Source organism: Emydura macquarii, unplaced genomic scaffold (genome assembly GCF_026122565.2).
Source record: "Emydura macquarii macquarii isolate MOO-44397 ecotype Brisbane River unplaced genomic scaffold, CSIRO-AGI_Emac_v2 contig_75, whole genome shotgun sequence".
Lineage (NCBI taxonomy): Eukaryota > Metazoa > Chordata > Testudines > Chelidae > Emydura > Emydura macquarii.
The window spans coordinates 12,556,281-12,579,003 of NW_027130212.1; the positions used below are offsets into that span (position 1 = coordinate 12,556,281).

Sequence of the window (22,723 nt, forward strand, 5' to 3'; positions counted from 1 at the left end):
GTTATAAAAGAGAATATAGGGCAAAAGTAGTGCTTTCTTTTGGCACATATATTGCAAAGCAGTGCAGCCTTTCAGGGTTGCCCATATAGCTAGTTTCCATTCCACTCCTACAGTAGCTGGGAGTGTGTCATCCTTGTAGATAGAAGCTCTGCATGTCTTCCTGGTTTGACAATTGTCTTTTTAAGCAAGATACTCCTATGTCTCCCGGAGACTTGCCTCAGGGTAACATCCTCCAACGTGAGGATAGCCTGCAGAGGTGCACATGTAATTACTAACCTGCCCCTTGCTGCTCTCCCCGCCTCCTCACCTGCTTCACAGCTCCACACCAACCCGGCAGTGGCCTAGGGATCATATATATACAAGAAGGAAGTAATTTGGAAAAGATGTTACTGTCTTGAAGCAAACTCCAGAGTGGGAAAAGAAGATGAGAATGGCATTCCAAAGTTATGGGAAAGCAACATTTTAGCATTGTTGGCATAGAGACCAGGACTAAGGCAATAAAAATATAAATATGCTTTTCCTGATTTCCTTTAGCACTTGCAATGCTACATCCTACATATAGGGGCTTTACCACTCACTGAAAATCTATCAAACTTCTGATGGAAATGAAAAAATACAAGAGAGATGTTTAGGAAACTCGTGACTGCATCCCAGCAGAGGACCACCAAGGCAGAAGGGTAGAGGGATGGCTTACTGGAGCAGTCCCATAGGTTCAAAAGGGAGTCAATGGCCCTGGAAAGGAACTTGATGCACAAGATGCAGAAGTAAATAGCTGTGGTAGAGCATATTTTGTTGCAAAGGGCATACACAGCTCCTTAACTAGCCCTGTCCTGCAAATTGTGGAGTACACACCATACTAGGACCTACCTTTCAATCTACCAAATTGCAAGCCCTTCCCACACCAGTCAGCCCTCCTAGGGTTGGAAAAGGAGAACAGTTTCAAGCACCCCAAAGTCAGGAATTTGTGAGCAATAGTCTGGACATGCAAAAGTTCCATTGGTCTTAAGTGTTACTATGTTTTTTTAACTCTTTTTAATTCAAGTAGTGTTATTCATTACCTATGTTGTTTGTTAACTCGATACAAAAGATTTCGTACAACTTGGCTGAAAAAATTCACTGAGGATAAGCTCTCCCTATAACATTGCCTCCACCCCCCCAGTATCAAATCCTAATAAAATCAATACACAAGTCATTTCCTTGCTTAGAATATGCTCGTTATCCAAAACTCCCTCCTGGCCTCAAAGTAGGAGCACAATGCCTCCCTGACACTTGAGGCATTTTTCTGAGACAACTTCTCCAGCTGTCAGTAATGTTCAGAAAGCCTTTCCTGCTCCTTCTCTCACCCATTGGTGAGGCTCTGTGCATTGCTGTTACAGATGCTGTGCAAAATACAGCAAGCAGTTATCGCACAACACATATAATGATGAGAAGTATCTATCCATTCTCATAAGGCACTTTGCCTTTTCTTCAGTATTCCAAATATGTTCTCCACTGTCATTCTGCAGCTACTCACCTTATAATTAAACTATTCTTTCCCCTTGTCCAAGTTTCCAGTAAAAGACTTCATAAGCCAGTGAAGCAGAGGGGAAGCTGGATCTTTGAGAATGATAGGAGGAATCATGACTTCATCTATGTCCATAGTGATCTGGAGAGCAAAAGTTCCCTTGCTAATTCCAGAAAACAGGCCTGAACTGCTAAAGATGCTGGAATCATAGACTTTTCCAGACCACCTCACATTAATATTGGTGAATGTTCCATGGTGACCCGTCAAGCCTTGCAGCACCGTGGGAAAATACCCCTTCCTGTTTATAAAGTCTTTGTCGTTGTGGGGGTGGAGGGCAAAAAATAGACATATCAATAGCTCCTACATAGTTTGGAAATATCATCCATGCAAAAGTATCCATAACTTCCTGTGCTTTGCCAAGCTTTATGGCCTGGCATGGCCGCACCCTCTGAATAGCATTTCGTATCTCCATAACAACACCCCTAATAGTTAATGTTAGAACATCAAACTGGTTAGCTACTGACCGTGAGCAGTCAGAGGCAGATAGCTTCCAGGTGGTGATGGTCACACTCTTCTCCATGCTGAGAGGAGCCTTCATTTTGGTGTTCTCTCATTGCTCTCGGGTGAACTCCACCTAGATCTCTGGGAAGGTAACTTTCTGCTACCACTCCCGGTCATCCCAGTTCTGCATCCCTATTCTGTCCCTCCAGACACTGCTAGCTGACTGAGCCCAGAAGTGGCACTCCACTAAGTAAAGGTGCTCCAGATAAATACCCCGCAGAAATAATTGCTCAATTTCATCATCCTGCTTCTTCTCTACCTGTAGCTTTATCATCACAGCATCCAAAGGCCTCCAAGACTGCCAAACTAAGCCCCCCAGCTGCACAATTGCCAGTTTATGTGCATCATCCTATTTGTGTAAATAACTGTCATGATCACGGAGGTCAGCAGTGTGTCCTTCATAATGTTTGACAGCAGTTAGAAAATGCCACTGGCAAAATACAGATGAATTATGGGATTCCAGGAGAACATCATGGGAGTTTGTTTGACCCTAAATCCCAGAATTCCTGTTGGTTCCATAGGCACCCCACAGTGCATCACAAGAAAAATCTCAGAATGCATAGAGCTGAGCAGCATGACATGACACCATAAGATAGCTGTCCAGAATGCTACATATTTCATTTGAAGAAATATGAGCTGTGTGGACACAACAATTAACAAAGAAAGTACTTTAAACTGATATAACAGTGCTGTGGATACACTTCAGTACAACATAGTTAATTCAGCATACTTAGATTGAACTAACTAATCTGATTTAACATTCCCATGTAGACATGTCTTGCCATTGTAAACTCCTCTTTCAATTATACATTTTTTGGTGAAAGGGTTGACTTTTTATGTCTCGCATAGCACCATCAGTGCTCAGAAATAAATAATGATGATAAATATTTTTGGCCATTACTTTCCTCTTTTTTGAGTTTTTCCATTCTATGATTATGATTGAAATTAACACCCTGCTTGTTGCAAACATGTAACTTTTCAGAGTTGTAACTTCATTCAGGTAAAGAGCAGAGAAGAAAGAGAAGATGTTTGAATAACTGAATGATAGACAGAGTTTTATTGGTAACTTGTGGAATGATGTGGTGAAACTACATCTGCCCAGAATGATGGGACTATGTAAGACAGACACTCTGAGTTCACAGAGAGAATTAGTAAAGAAATCTCTACAAACACACACACCAGTTTTATTCAGCAACTTCATTGGACAACAAGTTGTCAAAACTAAAATCAATATTACCATTTAATATCATTAATATCAATATATATTTTACATTTTTCCTCCCAAATCTTATAATTTATTACTGGGATGGGGCAAACCAGGTCAGATAAAATCAAACCAAGCAGAATCATGATTCAATACTTGAAATGAACCTGAGACTTGAGGTTCAAAAACTTCAGTTAATTATTCTTAGAATACTATTTTTGAGCACATCTGCTCTCTTTGTTATGGCCAGGTGCAGAACTACAGTATTGCCTGTTCTTGTGGAGTTTATAGCCTGACCAGAAGCAGGATATCTTGAGAAACAGAGAATGATCAGCACTTGAAATCTTGAGGGTGTGCCTGTTTTCATGAGATTTCCAGCCCTATTTTGCAGACTACAGATATTAAGAAAAGGTAGATAAAGTTCGGGAATACATCCAGAATTTTGGGTGATTATCTGAACCAACCCCTCCAATCTTTTGAGATTTACCCATCACTAATTTATATCCTCTCTGACTTGAGTCTAATCCATCCGTCATGCTGCTTTGCTGCAGGGCAGTCTTACTGCTGTTGTCATGCTAAAGGGTTTGACCATAATCTAGTTCTAGTAACTAGCCCATCTAGTTCTAGTAACCAATGGGGGTTAGTGGTGGCATGATATTCTTGCCAAGTGAATTTTTCCACTGACCCCCACTGTCAATGATAAACCTAGTATAGAATAATATTCTCTGCGGCATTCTCCGAAGTTTGTTGTTAGACTAGCTGCCACTGACTGTTCGGGAGTCTTTTTATAAACTATAAAAATACACCAAAATAAATCTCAGAGAAACATTTAGTTTTATTACTTGTCTGTGCTCACGCTGAGAGAACCTTCTTCTGTTCTGTTATTAATTGATCACAGATTCAGAAATTTGTCTGGTGCTGCCATGGTTTACTGTATTGTACCATGTACCTGTAAGCCCTTGCTTGCACTGCCTGAGGCGGCACGTTTTGACTCTCTCCACCAAAGCATTAGGCCCAGCCAGGATGCTGCATTTGACGCTTTAAAATGAAATCAAATCTATTCAAACTTCAGACATAATCATAGTGATTCTACAAGGGCAGTAGTAATTTGACCAATACCACAAGACACAATGAAAGATTCTGCAGCATATCTCATAAGCTGCGCATACTTCCCAAATGACAGCACTAATGTGTTAAGTATGTATTATGTAAAAAAAAATGTCTGCTGATGCAATTTTGCATAAATTCTTAATTGGCAGTCACACAGATCTGCAATGAATATCAGTTTGACAAGCTTGCAGTCATCAGCTAACCTTCTTGTGGGGGCTTTTATTATAAAGGTTTTGTGCTACGCTAACAATTTCTTCATTTCTAATTATTGCTAAATGATTTTACATTGAGTATCAGGGTCCTTCTTTAGGGTTAGATAATTATTCTAAAAGGTTGTGGGCTATTCTTTAGGAAATGTGTGTCTTGCTTTTGAATCAGAAAAAAATGAACTGTAAAGACAATAGATAAGCAAATTACAAACAATGCATTGGAACAACTATGTAAAAACCAGTGCAGTGCAGTGTTTGTCTGTCTGTCACACCATGTACCTATGCCACAATGGAAAACATACATTACCATTGTTAGCACTACTGTATGAACTAATTTAGGCCTCTCTGGAAATAATATCGAGCTAGAATCTCAGGTAGTATAAATCAGACTGGTGCCACTGAAGTCCATAGGCCTGCACCAGTTTATACCAGCTGAAGATCTGGCCCATTATTTTACTTGTCTGATTTTGTGATTTTTGTGCAACAAAATATCTTAGTCAATTTTTAATTTCCACCTGAAATAAATTACATGCTTAAAAGCAATTATGCATAACTGAATTATGCATAGCTGAATGTTGGAGTCTTCTACCTCTAAAAAAAATAATTAAGTTAGATACACCGAACCAAATAATAGTAATGTCTGTGGGAAAATGTGAACAAATTAAGAGTGGATTTTAAGCATTTTAGATGACCCCAGTCAGTGATACTACTTCAGTTGTGGGTTTATTGTTTTTGTTATTCAGAGAATAAGAAACTGAATTCTAAATTACAGAAAGGGATATTTTCGCATTTGTTTGTTTATGCCAGGTATGTCTAAAAAGTCATAATAAGAATATGAATGCTAAAATCCTGCTTCTATATGTATTTAATCACCTATTCATATTGAATTTTGAATAATAATTTTATATTTAATTATTTAGCTCAATTATTATGTAAACACTGTTAATAAGCAAAATTATCTTGTTTAAGCTTTTCAGATTAATGAACCATTGAAAGAAATGAAACACAGAATTTACTTAGAGTAAAGAATAATATCTGTGAACGTAAAAGTTCAGTGCCCTAATTTGCATGTTTAAATGAGATCAATTAGGTTAATGATGGATGAAAATAAGAAATCCATGATTTAAATGTAAAATAATTCAAAAACTTGTGGGATGATTAGATGCCAAACTTTCATCTTTCAAAGGGGCTATCTGGTTCAAAGGGTTAATGTACAATCCTAACCTTTGCCATCTGGAGGCTGATATTCACATTTGGTTTACAAGTGAAATATAATGCAACATCATTTATTTTTCTCTAACATTTTTTATGCAAAAATGTCACAAAATGGTTCATAGATTAGTACGTTCTGCATAGAAATACAAATAATGGCTGTGGGCAAAGTATTCCATGCAGGTGTCATCTGTACTTAGGACAGAGTCAAATAAGACAAAAAGGCAAGTCTGGGGGTGAGTGATTGAAAATATTGAAACTGGCAGGCTCAGGGAGTAATATTAATTATTTTTTAGAAGAGTGAGTTAATTGACATAGGCACAAGAGGCGCACTGTTGGTCTTGGGGTGGAATTTGATAAGAGTGAGTCAGTCAGGCAATTGAACGACGTTCTATCTAGATGAGCAGGGGGAAGGATCAATTGTAGAAAGATGTGGGGGAGAAACGGAAATAGAAAAAAATAGAAAGAAAGAAATCTCATCTTTAAGGACTAAACCACCAGTCACATATTTAATATTGTCAGAGATCTGTCTGAGCCTAGACACAGCTAACTTACTGAAGTACCCAGAAGATTAGAATAATAGATTTCCTGAAAAGCAAATATTTTCACCCACTGTAATGTATGTTCTTCAAGATGAGCAAAATGGTCCCATATGTGATAGACTGGCACCGGTTTTTCCCTCAAAACAGAACAGAGCATTTAGCCCATCTGCAGTGAAACCTGTGTCCACATGAGAACTGACCCATACTGAGTCAGACCAATGGTCCACCTAGCCCAGTACCTGTCTTCTGGCAGTGGCCAGTGCCAGATGCCTCTGAAGGAATGAACAGAACAGGACAACTGTCAAGGGATCCATTCCCTGTCATTCAGTCCCAGCTTCTGGCAGCTGAAGCATGGGGTTGCTTCCCAGATGATCTTGGCTAATTGCCATGGATCTCCCTATCCTTTTTGTGTTATGTGAAGGGGTATATAACACTTTCTTATTCACTTTCTCCACACTATTCACAATTTTACAGATCTCTATCATACCCTCCCCCTTAGTCATCTCTTTTCTAAGCTGAACAGCCCCAGTCTTTTCAGTGTCTCCTCATATGAAAGTTGTTCCATACCCCTAATAATTGTTGTTGCCATTCTCTGCAACTTTTCCAATTCTAATGTATTTCTTTTGATATGGGATGACCAGAATTATATCAAGTTCACTATATCAACTGGATCATCCTTGTCCAAATGTTTGTTGACCTCCACAAAGAATTCTAAATAATTGGTTAGGCATGATTTCCCTGTGTTGACCCTTCCCCAACATAATATTGTCATGCTGTTTGGAGTGGCTCACGACCATTAGTGCCATCAAGGCAGACTGTCAAGAAGCAGGGCAGAGAACACAAACTGGTTGTATGTTCTATAATTACATTATTAGACCAACCTAGGAACAAGTGTGAACTCCTAAAGCACTATAGCATTCTTACCATGGAGTAACAGACAGTTCCCTGGGGCGTTCCAGTCTATCTTGCCAATCAGACAAGCTGGATTTAGTGATAGATGGTTGCTATACATCAAAAATCATAAAATATTCAGATTGCACCTAGTACCAAGGGACCAGTCACTTACCCCAGCTCAATTTATAATTTCGATGTCACACCAAAGACAATGCTTGTAGCCAATCCTATAGTAAAGAATCTAAGGATTTATTAACTAAGAAAAGAAATGAGAGAGTTATTACAAGGTTCAATCAGGAAACCTATATATACAAACGAGTTAGTCTGTGGTTTCAAAAGGTGACAGAGTTTTTGTAATCTGTCAGGTCTGAATGTCTTTTAGCACTAACCCAGGTTGACCCTCTGCTTCTGTTTTGTAGTTCCTATGAGAGTCCAAACAGCAAAAAATGAAAAATTTTCTTGTTAACTAGCTTTATTTCCTTTTTCCAGAATTGAAGCTGATGAGATGAATCCTTTTTGCATGTTGCCTCTTCATGGATGTAATAGGGCAATTAACCAAGTATTTATATTGTGAAATCCCACAATGGCCCATTTAGTTTTGAAATTGTAAAATTGTAAAATTGCTCTGCAATGTATTCTGTTGGACTAAATTGGCACTGTCAAAAGCAGTGCTACTTGTCATTTACAAAGGAAGTGCAGTTTTAGGGAGTACTGACTCACAGCTGCAGGATACCAGCAGCTAGTAAATTTAATCTATTAAAAAATGGTGAGTACTTTCACGGAGCTGAATGGAACACTCCCCATTCATTCTTCAGATCTCACTTGGGACATGGGTTTTGCTGTTGATATTGTACATACCAGAGTGGTTTGTCCCTGAAATTTATTTAAGAATTCTGTTCTTCAGAATATAATTACCTGGATTATTTAGAAATATAGATAAGATTGCATAGAAGTACAATGTTTTCATTAATATTTTGTGATTGCCTCTAACAGGAGAGACCATCAAGATCTGAAGTTAATAATTTACGTTTGGTCTCTCAAAAAGATTTTTTAAGCTTATCCCATGCTTACTGCTATACTAATTGAGCAATAAAATAGCTGAAACATCATCTTCAAAGGTAGTTGCATATTTCTTCTTCCTGTTTGGAAATTATGTTCCAACAAAAGAATAGAATAGGGGCACCATAAAAAATGTAGACGACTGAAATGAAAATAAATTTCAGACTTTTTTTTTAAGAGATAAAATCAGGAAGAAAAATAAATGAATTAGTCTCTCATGAAATACTCTGGCAGTTATTTATTACTAGGTGGTGATAAACGTTTATTGCTGAACTGTTATCTTTTCATAACCTTTTTTTAAAATGATGGTATCTGAGTTTTTGTTATTCACTGATACAATAAATGATAAAAAATCTGAGTATTTTATTAAAGCTTTCCAATATTCAGGAGTTTTTAAATGATAAAATAAAACCATCAAGTACAGATATATTGTTTGTAGTTTATAATTCAAATAAATCTATTTAAAAATTGGGTATGTAGTTGATTAACTCACACTGATATAAACTCTTATACACAGATGATAACTGTTATTAAACTACACAAAAATTAATAAATTATAAACCGATTAGAAAATGAGTTGAGCAGGGCTGGATTAAGGCATACATGCTATAATCCTGTGTCTAGGGTCCCAGCTACTGGAGTCATGTGATTGTCACAATTTCAGCTTCATTTTTTACAAAGTAATTTTCTAGCCCTCATAGTCTCGAAGAAAATCTTAAAAGTGTAACTAAGGCAGTGATGTTGAGTCTGCAGGCAGCCTAAGCAAGAGTTCTGAGAGGAAGTGCCCTATTCATTTCTATGGGATGTTAAGAACGAGATGCCCTGCTCTGCAGGCCCTCACTGACACCACCACAATGGAGGATGACAGGGGGAGAAACATGAAGTGGGCCCAGGCAACGCAGCCAAGCAGATATACTCCAAATATTGGGGTTGTTACTGGGGAGCCTGTTGCTGCTTGTGAGGAGAATGGGATTCCTGATGCTACTCATGGAGGAGAGAGATGGGAGCCCAAGGCTACTGTCCATGCCTCTATGAGAGAGGAGGGAACTCCTGCTATCCCCACTCCAAATGGAACAAAGGGCCATGGCAAAGGGAGGGATCACAAGAGGGCTCATGTCATGCTGTGTTTAGGGTGCTGGGTTGCCGTAATCTGACTCAGGAACTGAAGTCAATGTTTTCTTAAAATGGGGTGAAGTTAACAGTGTTTGCTTCTAATGCTGCCATTGGATCCAGGCAAATAAATGCTTGTATCCATGAGGCCACTGGGATTTTACATAAGCAGAGATGTCTGCACGCATATATCAGACTGCAAAATTATTTGGTTACATAGATCACTGAGTTTAATTAATCAGATGGGCCATTTAGCATTATAAACTATTAGAGAGAGAAGAAAAGAGATACAAGTCATTGAGGATAAATAAATACGACACTCCAAATATGCAGTATGAAACATGACCTTAATTTTTGTTTTTTAAGAGGGAGGTGAAAAGACAATATCTTTAAGGGGAAGATTTCATAAAATACTCTTCCATTGGAGCCTACTCCTGAACTGACTGGCATCCTCGTCTCTCAGTGAACTCAATGGTTGATTTGTTCTCCTCTCTTTGTACTCGTGTAATTCCCATTCGTTTATACAGACACTCCAAGTTTGGCAGGAATTATAGCCCTGATAGTGTCAAACTCAAAATCTTACTGCAAATGGAGATATCTTCAAAGTAGCACAAACTGCTGACATACAATTATAGACAGCAAACTAATCTCAAAATCAAAGTACATCAACATGGGTCTGGGGATCAAATTATGTTACTAGATTGTTTTAAATGATGTAAGAGATCAAGAGGAAAAGGAATGTATTTACAATGCTTTTGAAATATTCAGGTCTTCTCTGAATATGAGTGCAAAGAAACCAATCTCACGGATTTTATGTCTGGTTTCTTCTTAAATTGTGTATAAGTGGGCCAGGCTTTTAATAGCAAATCTGCAAAGATTATTTTGTGTTTCCTGGTAAGTTGTTTTGGCTGAAAGTTCAAGTAGGTTCTTATTTTGTCTGAGCTACGGTTCCCTTCTTGAGTTCTTGTACAAACCAGAAGTAACTCTTTTCATACTGTCTAGTTTCCCAAGCACTATCTAATTTTTCAAGCCTGTGTGTATTCACAGAGAGAGAGAGAGAGAGAGAACACCTCTGGACTTACACAGTGGACAGCATACTGATATGCATCCTTCATAGAAAGCAAGATAACTAATGGATTTTCCTTTCTTAACCTCCTAACAGATCAAAAAACAAAAACTGATAAAAATATTTCTCCCTCTCTGTAGTCCTCACATATTGCTTCATTGAACTCCATAAATTATTGATATTTAGATAGCTCCAGCAGATGTGATGTCCTCCTACCCAGCACCTTCAGCAGCTCAAAGAGGCAGCCTGGTCCTGTGCGCTGTGCGCTGTGCACTATACTGGGAGTTGGGAGACCTGAGACCTCTTCCTGACTCTGTCATTCACTTGCTTAGTGACCTCTAACAAGTCATTTGACCTTTGTTTTTCCATCTGTAAAATGTGGCTTGCACCTTTGTACTGTGCTTTGAGATCAACAGATGAAAAGTATTAAATATGATCTTAATTATTTATGCTATGGGGCATATATTAAAAGTTGTGTTTTATGTGATGAGGCTTGGGATGCAGGTAGACAATATCTTAACATAAGCCCATATTCACATTTAGTGAAAGCAAAACCAATTTCTCTCTGATTTCTATCCCAGCCAGCGCCAGTGCTTAATTTGGGTGGGGCTGAGCCCCCACAATTCTATACTTGACAGTTCATAGCCCCAGCACCTCTGGGCTCTCAGCCAGCAGCCACTCCCCCTGGCTGCCCCGCTCTGAAGGCAGCACCACCATCAGCAGCAGCAGCGCAGAAGTAAGGGTGGCAATACCAACCATGCCATTACTATCATTGGTAATTACAATAATACCAGCGCATGTTCAAAGTCATAAAAAGTTTAAAATTTTAAATCATATCTCCTTTGTTACAAATTAAGCACTGGCTAGCACATAATTTTTTTTATTTTATTAATAATTTGTGTACTAGGAAGAATGTGATAAACATTTTGCAGACAGATCTGAAAAGAAGCTTCTTGCCCTGAACATCTTGCAATCTAAATAGATAACATGCAAATTCATTATAGGGGGTTGTGTATAAGCAAAAGATAAGCAATTGAAATTTTGCACAAGTCTTGGTAGTTCCATGATTCTATTCTATTGAGAGAAGTAGGGTTTATGGTCTTTTTTGCAAGAAGTACATTCTAAAGCAAAACTTGAACAGGAGTGGGTTGAGGCATGGTGGCCTGGATTAGATTATACTCTGTGTAAAGTGATAAAGTGCAAACATAAATCCCCTATCTGTTCTCCAGGAGTAGATACTCATCACCAGTTTGGAAAGAGGTTATAAAACTAAGGTTTTAGGTAAATTGATAAAATGTATAATATCTGAATACCAGTATTCTAGTTGCCTTTAACAATTTTAAAAGTTATTTCTCGCTGTTAAATCCTGAAAATCTTTCTGTTTTTGGTAAGTGAAGAGAACATGTCATGCTTCAAATATTTCAGCTTTTTAAAAGAGCTATAAAAACATTTAAGTAAAATCAAGATTTGTAACTTAAGGCCTGAGAAGGGAGACAGCAGGAATATATATAAATATCTTCAGAACATTCAGAATTACAAATAAAATATTAAGAACATCAGCTTTCATAAATGTATCTGATCAAATTTTGCAATTCAGCACACTTCTGGGGACTAGCCAAGATTTTTCTGATGAAAATTATTACCATGTTACAAAGGCACATATAACAGAAGTACTGACCTGTTAGCTTATAAACCATAAACCACACTTATAAAGCCTTATGGGGAATGGAACACCACTTGCAGATTTTTGGGATCTTGGGTTAAATTTAATTTATTGCTAGGTTAACCTTTAGCAAGGAAATCAGGACTACCGTAGGTTTGATTCCCAGCTCTTGCACAATATTCATGTGTGAGTTTTCTCTTTCAAGCCTTCCTTACACTGGAAGCCCAGGAAAAGCTAATGTTTAAGCAACCCAGGGACCTGCTCTTATCCAGAGAGTGATCTGCCTGTCTTGCAATGAGACACTATCAGTGAGTACTGAGACTATTAAACTTAGGTAGGGAAGAGCATTGACACACACAGGTGCAGAGGTGTATCAGTGTAAATATGATGCTTACAATATTTGGTTACCTTCACTTGGTCATTTCTAAAGAGCTCCAAAACAGTTTATATACACCTGGCATCTGTGGACTTCCTTTGCCCCTGGCCTGGCAGTCAGGAGATATTCATTCTGCTCCTAACTTGCTGTATGATCTTAAGTAAATCACTGCAGCTTTCTTTGCTCCTGTTTATCTTCTGACCCTATGTCTCTTCTGCATTTATTAGCCTTTATGGTGCAATGAATTGCACACATGCTTAACTTGACTTACAGATTGTGAGTAGTTCCTCTAACTTCGACGGGACTACTTATTGTGCACAAAGTTAAGCATGAATGCATTTGCAGGTTCAGATTCTTAGACTGTAAGATTTTCAGGCCAGAGACACTCTCTTACTAGCTATTTGTACAGTGCCAAGCACAATGGGGTTCCAGTCTCCATTGGGTCCAGTAGGTTCTCCTATAATACAAAAATAATAATGAAGTGCTACCTAAACCAAAAAAGAAAAGCAGATAATTTGTGCAGCTGTGTCCACAAAGACCTGGTGAGTGGTTCCTTGAGAAATAAAAGTTATCAGTTTATTGCTAAGAGAGCAACAAATGTCATGCTAAGGTGCTCAGCTTCTTCATCTATCAGATAGCATTCATTACCAATATTAATTGAAATCATTTTTCCATTTGTCTTCACTGATTTTACATGTGAATGATCAAGTATAATATTATTTACTGTTCTAATATAGGTGGAATTACAAAAAAGATTAGCCTGATTAAAATTATATAAATCTCTGCATAGTTTGGAAAGGGCTTCTCTCCTTTTGTGCAATGGGATGCATCCAACTCCTAGAATGACTGATGAAATAGAATTTTTGTAATGAAGGTTTTCCCTCTGTTGTGCTCAACTGGAAAGGGGAAGGTGAAAAAGAAGGTCAAATTCATCATCTGAAACTGCTGTTAAGCTGGTATTTACTGCAAAGTACAGATATTCTCTAAATACTAATTTTGTAGATGACTTTCTTGCCCCAAAGATGCGTCCCTACAGGTTAGGGTTAATGTGTATTGCTGGTGTGGTGGGGGGAGCTCACACCTCCATTGTCTCTATCATTAATATTCTGCTGATAAAATAGTTTGGTCTCCCAGGCTATTAGTCTAGGATGTTCCGTCACCAATAAATTTAATGGGCCAGATTCTCTGCTGATGTGAATTGGCATAGCAAAGGAGGCTCAACTGTGGATCCGGCACACTGTTAAAATATTTTGAACTCCTGTTTTTTAATATGGCTATAGAAAAGGAGGAGCGATTATGTTTATACTCACCTACATTATAAGTAGTGGATAAGCAAGTTTGAAAATGGCTTCTGGTGAAGAGAAAATAAATGCATATTTTGGTTTTGTTTTGTTTTGTTTCAAATACTGGAGACTGAGTGAACTTCCAGTAGTTGTGATTAACGTTAGTGGGTATTCCAGGTCAAAGCCCACATTTAACCTTGTCAAGTGCTTACAATGAACAGCTCTAACAGGAGGTAATATTTAATAATTAATAGTATTTTATTTCCTGGAAGAACTATTAATTAATTTTTTAAAAATATTACATGCCTGGGCTAGTCTTGACAAGGTTGTTCCTATACATATTTTCTAATTTTAAAAAATGATGAAAATGTAAGAGAAGTGAACAGTTGATCTTAAAACATTTCCTTTTATAAGAGTTCATTTTAATTGTGAAGCAAAATTCAGGACAGCATAAAAATGAAGGGAGGGAGTAACACTAAGAATGAAACACACAAAATAGATGAGCAACTATAGAGGGTTACCTGAGGGACTGTCCATAATAAATTACAATTGTAAACTCTTCTCTAAGCTTCATTAAATGTCAGTTTTTCCTAATTAACTGGCATGTTTGTTGTCTTAAAGGAACAATGGACATTATGTAAATCCAATGTACATTATATAAGTTGGCTAGAAAACAAAAGCACAAAAAAGGTGTATTTTCTACAGTACCTTGATTTACTTGACAGGGAGAAGAATGTCAGTTTAAGGCTCTGGCCATTCTTTACCATTGCAGCTTCTTTTAATTGTGTTGCCATGGCAGACCTAGTAGATGCTGCATTCAGTAAACCTTCCACAAATATCCAGGAGAAAAAACATTTTGGAGATATTAAGAAACCAGATGAATCCTGTTGTTCAATCTTGTCTGTTAGAAAATGAAGATCTGAATTAAAAAAGATGTGTGCCTTCTGATGTGTTGAGAAGTCCCTTTTTTGTGCCGAATTTTCTATGTCCTTGCTAGTTTCTTTTGCTTACTAATAGGCATACAGTATTTAACTGTCGATACCGAAAAGGCCTTTATTTCTAGTTTCCAAAAAGTTGGATTGAAACTCAGCCTTTGTTCTGAATCAGATGAAAAGGTGAGCGGGGGATGCAGCCAATACTAGGGTGTCTCATCTGGCACCCTGGCACAATTGCAGGGAAATTCAACAAATACTTTACAACGTCTTTCATCTTCTTTCACAGATTTTACACCACTCCAAAGAGATTGACACTGTTGTTTCCACATTGATCTGTGTGATTTAAGATTGTGATTGAAATCAATTAATACTGCAGTTCTACTATTTTGCAAAATGAAGCTTTCTGCTTTTATTTTTTGGCAGATTAAGCTTGAGGTTGGCATTTTCAGGTGGAACATAATCATTCCAACCTGTTTTATGAGGATATCTTTAAAGTGCTTTGTCTCCCAAATGCTCAGCTACTTTTCAACACTAGGCAGGCTTTGGGTTTATGACGAGGATTATATGTCATACATTTCTTTGCAGTCTTATTAATAGGTACTGAATGTCCCCAAACAAACAGGGTAAAGGATGTATTGGCAATTAAGGCTTTTTTTGCCTCTCTTCTTTTGAGTGCCCATAAAGTGCTGTTGCTTCACCAGTTGCCAGTGCCAGCTTCCACACACAGTGGTATGAATTCTGTTAGTGGACTGCGTACGCTATTGACTGTAGCTGGAAGATTCAGCCAACCTCTTTGTGTTAAGTCCTTTTTTTTTTTAATCTTCTCAGTATTGAATTTAGGTTTACATATACTTACTCTATATCCAGTAAAATATAAAATAGCATTGAAAATATTACCGTGCAACATTGGAAGGGAAAAGTGGCTTACCTTACCTCTAGCACAAGTCTATATTAGTCAGATGTGGGCGCAGCATTAGGAGCAGAGTGCATCAAATTAGGTAGGAACTGGGAACTGCAGCAGGATATTGGAAACAGCATTTCATTGATCTGTACAAGAACAGAATAATGTAAATTTAATTTGTTGAACACACATCTACACTCTTTATTTGGGTCATTTGCAAAAACTCATTTAAAAGCTAATTTTTTTTTAATTCCTTTTAATAATTTTTAAAGAGGATTTCTGCCAGTGATGCTATCCCTGATGTTCTGGTTTCTTTCTCCAATTCTAGTTTTAGAACTGCTTCAATTGCCATCCTTATACCTGGAATCACCTCCCAATTCCACTGCACTTGTTTCGACTCGCCCTCATTTAAATTCAGTTCTGTGTTTCACAATTTGTTGCCATCAGAATGACTGTGATGTAGCTCTTTTGACATTGTCACCGCACTGCCAGCTCAAATAGGAAATGCAAATTGGCTGGGACAGAGCAAACTCTGGTTTGAAACTAAATATCTTCATGATTAGCAAATGTACCCTGAATCAAGAAGTCACCTGAAAAACAAGTGAAAGATAACAGGAGTTATATTTGACTATAACGTTTGAAATTTTTCCTCAGCATGAAGTTTATTGCCTAGAGAAAAATACATCCTGCAAAGAAATTTTCACTCTGTTTGTGTGTGTTACCTTTAAATAACATGATAAACTTTTAATTACATGAAAATATGTTTACAAGTAAGCTGTCAAAAGGTTTTAGAAAAAAGGCCTACTTTCAAAAGTCCGATTGCACATTTTTATGTTGCATGTCTCATTGCAACAATAGAAAGGGAGGTAATTACAGTATGCGGAAATAGTATTTTTAAGTTTTTAGGACAGATTACAGCCTTTTATATAGTAATTTTAGCAGATGTTTCAAAATGATTTGCCAACTTTACTAAAAAAACGAGGTTTTGTTTTATGGTATGCATTATAGCATTTCAGAAATAATATTCTGCATAATATCTGTAACAAGGTATTTCATCTAAGAGCCCATTGTAGGTTTCTTATTATGAGTTCCAGGCTACTGCAACAATAAAAGTGTTATTCAAATGTACATTAATGCATTCAGTCCTCTAATAGCAGCATTCATATCCATCTATAAATAGACAAAGAAACAATTGTATGGAGTACTTGTTATTCATCCTCAATACTTTCTTTTTGTATTTCACTTTTTATTTCCAGACTTTGGAGCACTAATATAGTGAGGTTGTGTTCAATATATCAAATGTGGATTAGTCTAAGAATATCTGTGGTTTCTAGGTTTACTAAAATTTACTTTTCCAGTTGCTAAGGTCATTTTAGTACCATCTTAAGGATACTGAAAACAGCTCAAAGCTTCAAATAAATGAACTTCAACTGAAAACTAGACCTGGCATGATGTTTTGTGAACATAGCAGAGCATAAACTTACATGATAAAGCATTTTAGTGTCCTTCGACAAATTGATTTTCTTTTTTTTTTTTCTAGATACACCTTCAGTTAAAATCATATCTTCCAGTTCATGGCCAGAAGAAGGACAATCTATAGTTTTGACTTGTGAATCCAAAGGAAAACCACTGTAAGTGATTTAACAACCAATATGTTTTTGTTATTTTCCTTGTTCTGCTTTGATTGCAGACTCTGACTGCAAAAATCTGCTGTTTTTGTCTTTTCCTGGGGTGTAAAGTGATCTCTGGTACAGAAAATCCTTTGAAGCCTCTCTTCATTAAGTGCCTATGGAAGACTGGTCTTTTACTTTGTCATCTATTTTAGTTTTGGGGAATGATTCCAGCTGTGAGATTTTTTTCACTGAGGTATTTCAACCTGAAAGGAGTAGGATTAATCAGTCACTGTTTAGATCATTGAACTGATGGTAGTTGAGAACAAATATCACATGAAAAAATTCTCAAATCAACGGGCCTGTGAAAAAATGTACTGAATTTCCTGGCTACTTTGGTTGTCATTTACATGAAAATTGAAAATTTAATGATATATGCAAATTGACTATCCAGTTCTATCCCAATTTAAAAAATAAAGTGTGCATTAAGAAAATGAATTGTAGACATTTCAATTGTACTTGAAAATTGGTACCTATATCCCCTCCAATGCTGTTTTTAACAGCCAACTCTGTCAGTATTGAAATTGCACAGAATATGCTATTTAAAAAAAAAAGAAAAATCCTAAAATGCTTTCTTTCCAATTACAATAAACCTCCAAGGCTTAACCCCTGGTTACAAAAGTAAATTCCCAGTTGAAACCTGTTTTGAGTTTAGGCATGAATAAGCAGAACTGAAATGAGATGCCTGAATATATATCTAGGTGTTCAAAATATTTCTTTCATGTAACAGGAAAATAATATGCTTTGGAATATTCACTATAGATATTTGTGGACTCACACTTTGATAATACTTATGTGCAAGATACATGCAAAAAGTCATTTAATATCTGAGATTAATTCTTCCTTTATATAACTCAATTGACTTTGTGGGTTTACTTAAAATAGGAACTTGGCCTTTTGTGTCTGGGGTCGTTTAAGCGATTTTTTTAAAGTGTTTTGGTATATCTCATTTGTACAAAATATATGTTCTGGTCTTTCAGTGAGCTTACCTGTCCTTGCGTTATACAAGACAAAGAAAATATTTTGCCTTTCAGTCATAAAGAACTTTTGCTGTCCAGCAGATTACTATACATCAGAAATCTTGACTGAGAAAAGGAGTCACTTTTTTCACATGCCAAAAGGATATGACTCTTTTATTGGAGGAAGCAAATAATCCCCTCACTTTATCAAGAAATTTTCTTCCAGCCTATGACTTTGCAATTTCAGTGCCATTATGGATGGCATTTTATGGTAGCCATAAAGAATGACATATTTTATCTTGATGCATAAAAGATTATACATTTCAAATGCTTTGTATGTTATCAAGGACTGTTAGCGGACTTCAAGGAAAATCCAATTTTAGGAAAATAATTGTTATAAATAACTCAATTTTATTTAAATATTCAGGACCACATGTTCAAAATCTTTGAAACCAAATGGAGTGTTTGCATTAATGGACTTTGTGCTGAGGGTGCATTTTCCAGGAAGGCATGAGTGGGATCCCAGTGTATTCAAATGTAAAATTTTACATGTGGTGATAGGGATGAATTAGGAGGGTAGCCATGGAAAAGTCCACACCATGGAATCATCAAAGGAGGGATTCTTATGCAAGTGGGCTTCGGATTGCAAATGACTTGTGCCAATAATTGCATCTCTAATTGTCCATACCACGGGAACTGCCAACATCAGCTACTGCCATATTGCCTCCTTAGATCAGCCATTTTATATGCAGCAGCCAATGATAAACAGGTAGCCACCTGGGAAAAGATTCTGACTGTTAGGCATGATAATAGCAGCATCATGCTCCCAGCTCCATCGTGGCTACCTTCATGCTCAGAGTGGGAAAGGAAAGAGGTGAGGTCCATAGAGCCCATCTATGCCACAGGGTTTGTAGGTAATGAATTAGTAAAGGTAAGGGGAGGAAGAGAATGAAGCCCATGAGCCCTGTGTAGAGAACAGAGCTCAACCACATCCCCCAATAGGATTTACAGGCCATGGGTTACTTTCCTCAATATGCCACAGCTTTGTGTAGTGGTGAAAATACTCTGCTCTACTTCTTCTGTGGTGTTTGAGTAGAATCAATCATGGCAATCTATGGAGATGAGGGCCAGGAGCAGCTGCACACGGGGATGCTAGCATGGAGTTGGAGATCATTCTGGGTTAAGGAGTCAGGGAACAATGGAGATGTGATGACGTGCATAACCTTGAGAACTACTGCAAATTATACCATCCTAAAGGGGGCAAGGAGAATAAGGGTGAAGATGGGGTCATGCCCTATACGTTGCTCAGTCAAACAGAGAGAGGTCACATTGCAGCTTTCCGAAGTTGACAGAGCTGCCACTAGAGTGTATTCTTCCCTAGAGGAATTCTGCCTAAATCAGCCAGAATTCCTCCACGAGCTGCTTCCACTGCATCGTGATCTGTCTTCACATCCTGAAATGTGAGCCAGGGCTTAAACTCATAAAAGGAACATTTGTTTTAAAAAGAAAGAAAACAAAGGAAAGCTTTGGGTTTAGATGTGGCTTTGTACCACTAGATTCTGGGCATGGCAAGTGGAGCATTCTGGTACGGCGGGAGAAGCATGTGTCTTTGTGCATTTTATTGCCAATGTGTGACAAGGTCCTGGGGCACCAATTTAAAAGAAAAGGTTGGAAATTGCTGTTCTAAATGCTTTTACATATGGATAATATGAAGTTTTCAAATTTCTCTCTCCACTGATAAAAGGTTTCATCGAAGTAAAGTATCCCATCAGTGTACCTCAGAGGCTGTTTTACAAACAGACCACCTTGTATATTTAATTCACTAGGAAAATATACCTAATTTTCTGCTACAATGGACAATTTTGGAAGAAGTTAAGACAAATGACCATGCGCTTCTCTTTGTAATGTGTAGTTTAAGATATAGGGGAAGCAAGATGCCTCAATTTTCCTTTGCATTTCATTTGGGATTTACCAGCCATGGGAATTACAGAATATCACATAAGGGAGTAAAATAGATAATTCCGTTCACTTCTTAAGTACTTTGGTATTACTCCAATAGGCAAAATTCTGCCCTCATCAAAATGACTACATCAGAAATATCCCTTTATTTTAAAGAGTAGAATGATATAACTACCAAGATATATCAGATTTTTCCCTCCAAGCATATACATATTTTCAACATTTTTGTGGGGATCTATATAGTTTGTGGCTGTTTGTATCTCCCTGAATGGGAATTTTTAATGCTTCTAGCAGTATTAAAGATATTTTTCTTCAGTCTTCATTGTTTCTAAACCCATGTTTGTCTGCAGGAAAATGGAGAGTGCTGCTATAATTGAAAATGTGCAAAATCAAGTTTGTCCCACAAAATGCAGCTCTTTCAACTCTAACTGAGGCATACTGCATGATAATCAGATGATATTACAAACCCATTCGCCTATGACAATCAATCTCTAGAAAATAATAATGTGCACTTCATTCAAGAAGTAGAAGAGTTCTTTTGTATTCATTCTGATGGAGTTAGGGAACAATCTATTAGATATGTACAGCTTGGTGCTTCTTTTTCCTTATCCTCTTACATTGCTGTGTGTGGTTTTCTCCCCTTACCACCATCAGTAGAAAGTTATGATCAGCAGTAGCTTTTGTTTGATAGGAGTTAGAATAGAATTAGAGTTAAAGTTTGTTGTACATATCTGTTTCAGTAGTAGCGTCTGGTTAGACTGATGGTGACTTGGCAGATCAAATATAGGGTTTCTTTTTTTCAGCAAACTCTGGGGTGGTATCTTGTGTCAGATCGCAGTTAGGTTATAGTGTCTGTCTTGTCATCGTGGATCCTAGTGTTTATTTGCTTTGATTGTGAAGACCTATTGGCTATTTTTGAATAATATTGCTGTATTTTGCAGTTTTGGATTAAAGTATTTTGATGTTTTTTTGCCTGTTGAACAGATGCCTAACTTGGACCAAGACCAAATTACTGCACTTGACACAACCATTAAAGAACGTGCTCTTTATGGAAAGATCACTGTACTTTTCAGTCCATACTGAAACTCATCACTTTCCTTTTCAGTCCCAGGAGTTCCTTTAATCTTCTCCTTGACTCTGGCTGCTTTCCCAGACAGCTAACAGGCTATAGCCTTTTTCTGCTTTTCTGACTACACCTGCCTAATATATCTTAGGAGTCATCATCTTTAAATACATTTGTTTCAAATGTCTCTCTTGCAGGCTAGTGTAATTTTATCTAAACCAGTGTTAGACAATTATTCAGAGAAGGTTATCTGACCACCTTACAGAAATTGCACTCAAACATCTTCTGACTGAACTCTTCTGTAATGTCCTATGTAGATTTCCTGCCTATTACATCTAGGCCTATACATCATCGCTAGGGCCTACCAGTATTCCCATATATTAAACAAGTATTCATGGTTTGATATTTTTTTAAGGTTAAAAAAAAGTAAAAGAATTTAAAAACCAGTATACTGATGAGTGCTATTGTCTGCATTGTCAGAAGGTTAAAGAAGTAACATTTTGCTTGTTACCCCCAAGTTATACCTTCTAATCACTGTTTTGTCTTATCAGAACAATAGGTTCTGATGGCTAAAGACTGACATAAAACTCTATTCAAAATCACATCCTACTGTATATCAAGCCTTTGAGAATAAAATACATTAAAATGCATAAAGATCAATATTTAATATTCTTAGTGAGCACTTTCACTGAGGAGTGCATGAAATGTGTTTTCTTATTAGGTGAGGGCAGAGAGTCAGCAGAGATTTGAAAGAAATGTCAAAAAATAATACATTAATAGTTATTTAGTAATGGTTATTATTTAAGGCTAAATCCTGCCCACTGGTGTGCAATGGACAAAGAGGGTGTAGAAAGTCTTCTAACACCATGCAAACAGCAAGGAAGAATCTTTCCACAGAGTTTAAGAGAGCACTAATCAAGTAATGATGTAGCTGCCATTGGCTTCAGTGGAGCAATGGTTACATCTAGGTCCTCCAAAGGGTGTTTCAGGGCATATTTAACCCACTCTCTTCCAGCCAACAGGCAGGTGGTAGTGAGCAGCAGGATTAGCTGGCAACAGGCAAGGGCAGAGTGTGTTCAGACCAAGAGGAACAGGTAAGTATGCTCCCTGACTTGTTGTGAGGACTCCTGCAATGGCTGACAGATGTCTGTAGCGGAGGACGCTCCAAACACTGTCTCCACTGTCTCTGCACTGGCCAGACATAAAAATGCAGCTTGAAAGAAAATAGGGAATTCTTTTTCTGTCAAGAATAGATAAATCTATATACTCCTTATTAAACAGATGTGGATGGAGGTTTAAAAATCTATGCGAGCAATATGATTTTGATAAGAATCCAAGACTGACAAGCCATTGAGTCTTTGTTTCAGAAGAAGCCCTGTATACACCCCCTTATGTAACAAGATAGCATAATTTATCAAATCATCTGAAATGGTGGGGAGAGAG

General features: G+C 37.4%; 1 protein-coding gene across 2 annotated transcripts in view; it reads left to right on the top strand.

Annotated features, from left to right (window-relative positions):
- CADM2 (cell adhesion molecule 2) overlaps positions 1-22,723 on the top strand; it is a 908,788-nt gene that overhangs the window by 772,556 nt on the left and 113,509 nt on the right. For both annotated transcript variants that reach the window (XM_067543384.1, XM_067543391.1), the window contains one exon: positions 17,170-17,260. In XM_067543384.1, coding sequence (XP_067399485.1) covers positions 17,170-17,260 — 91 coding nt within the window. The remainder of the gene's footprint in view (positions 1-17,169; positions 17,261-22,723) is intronic.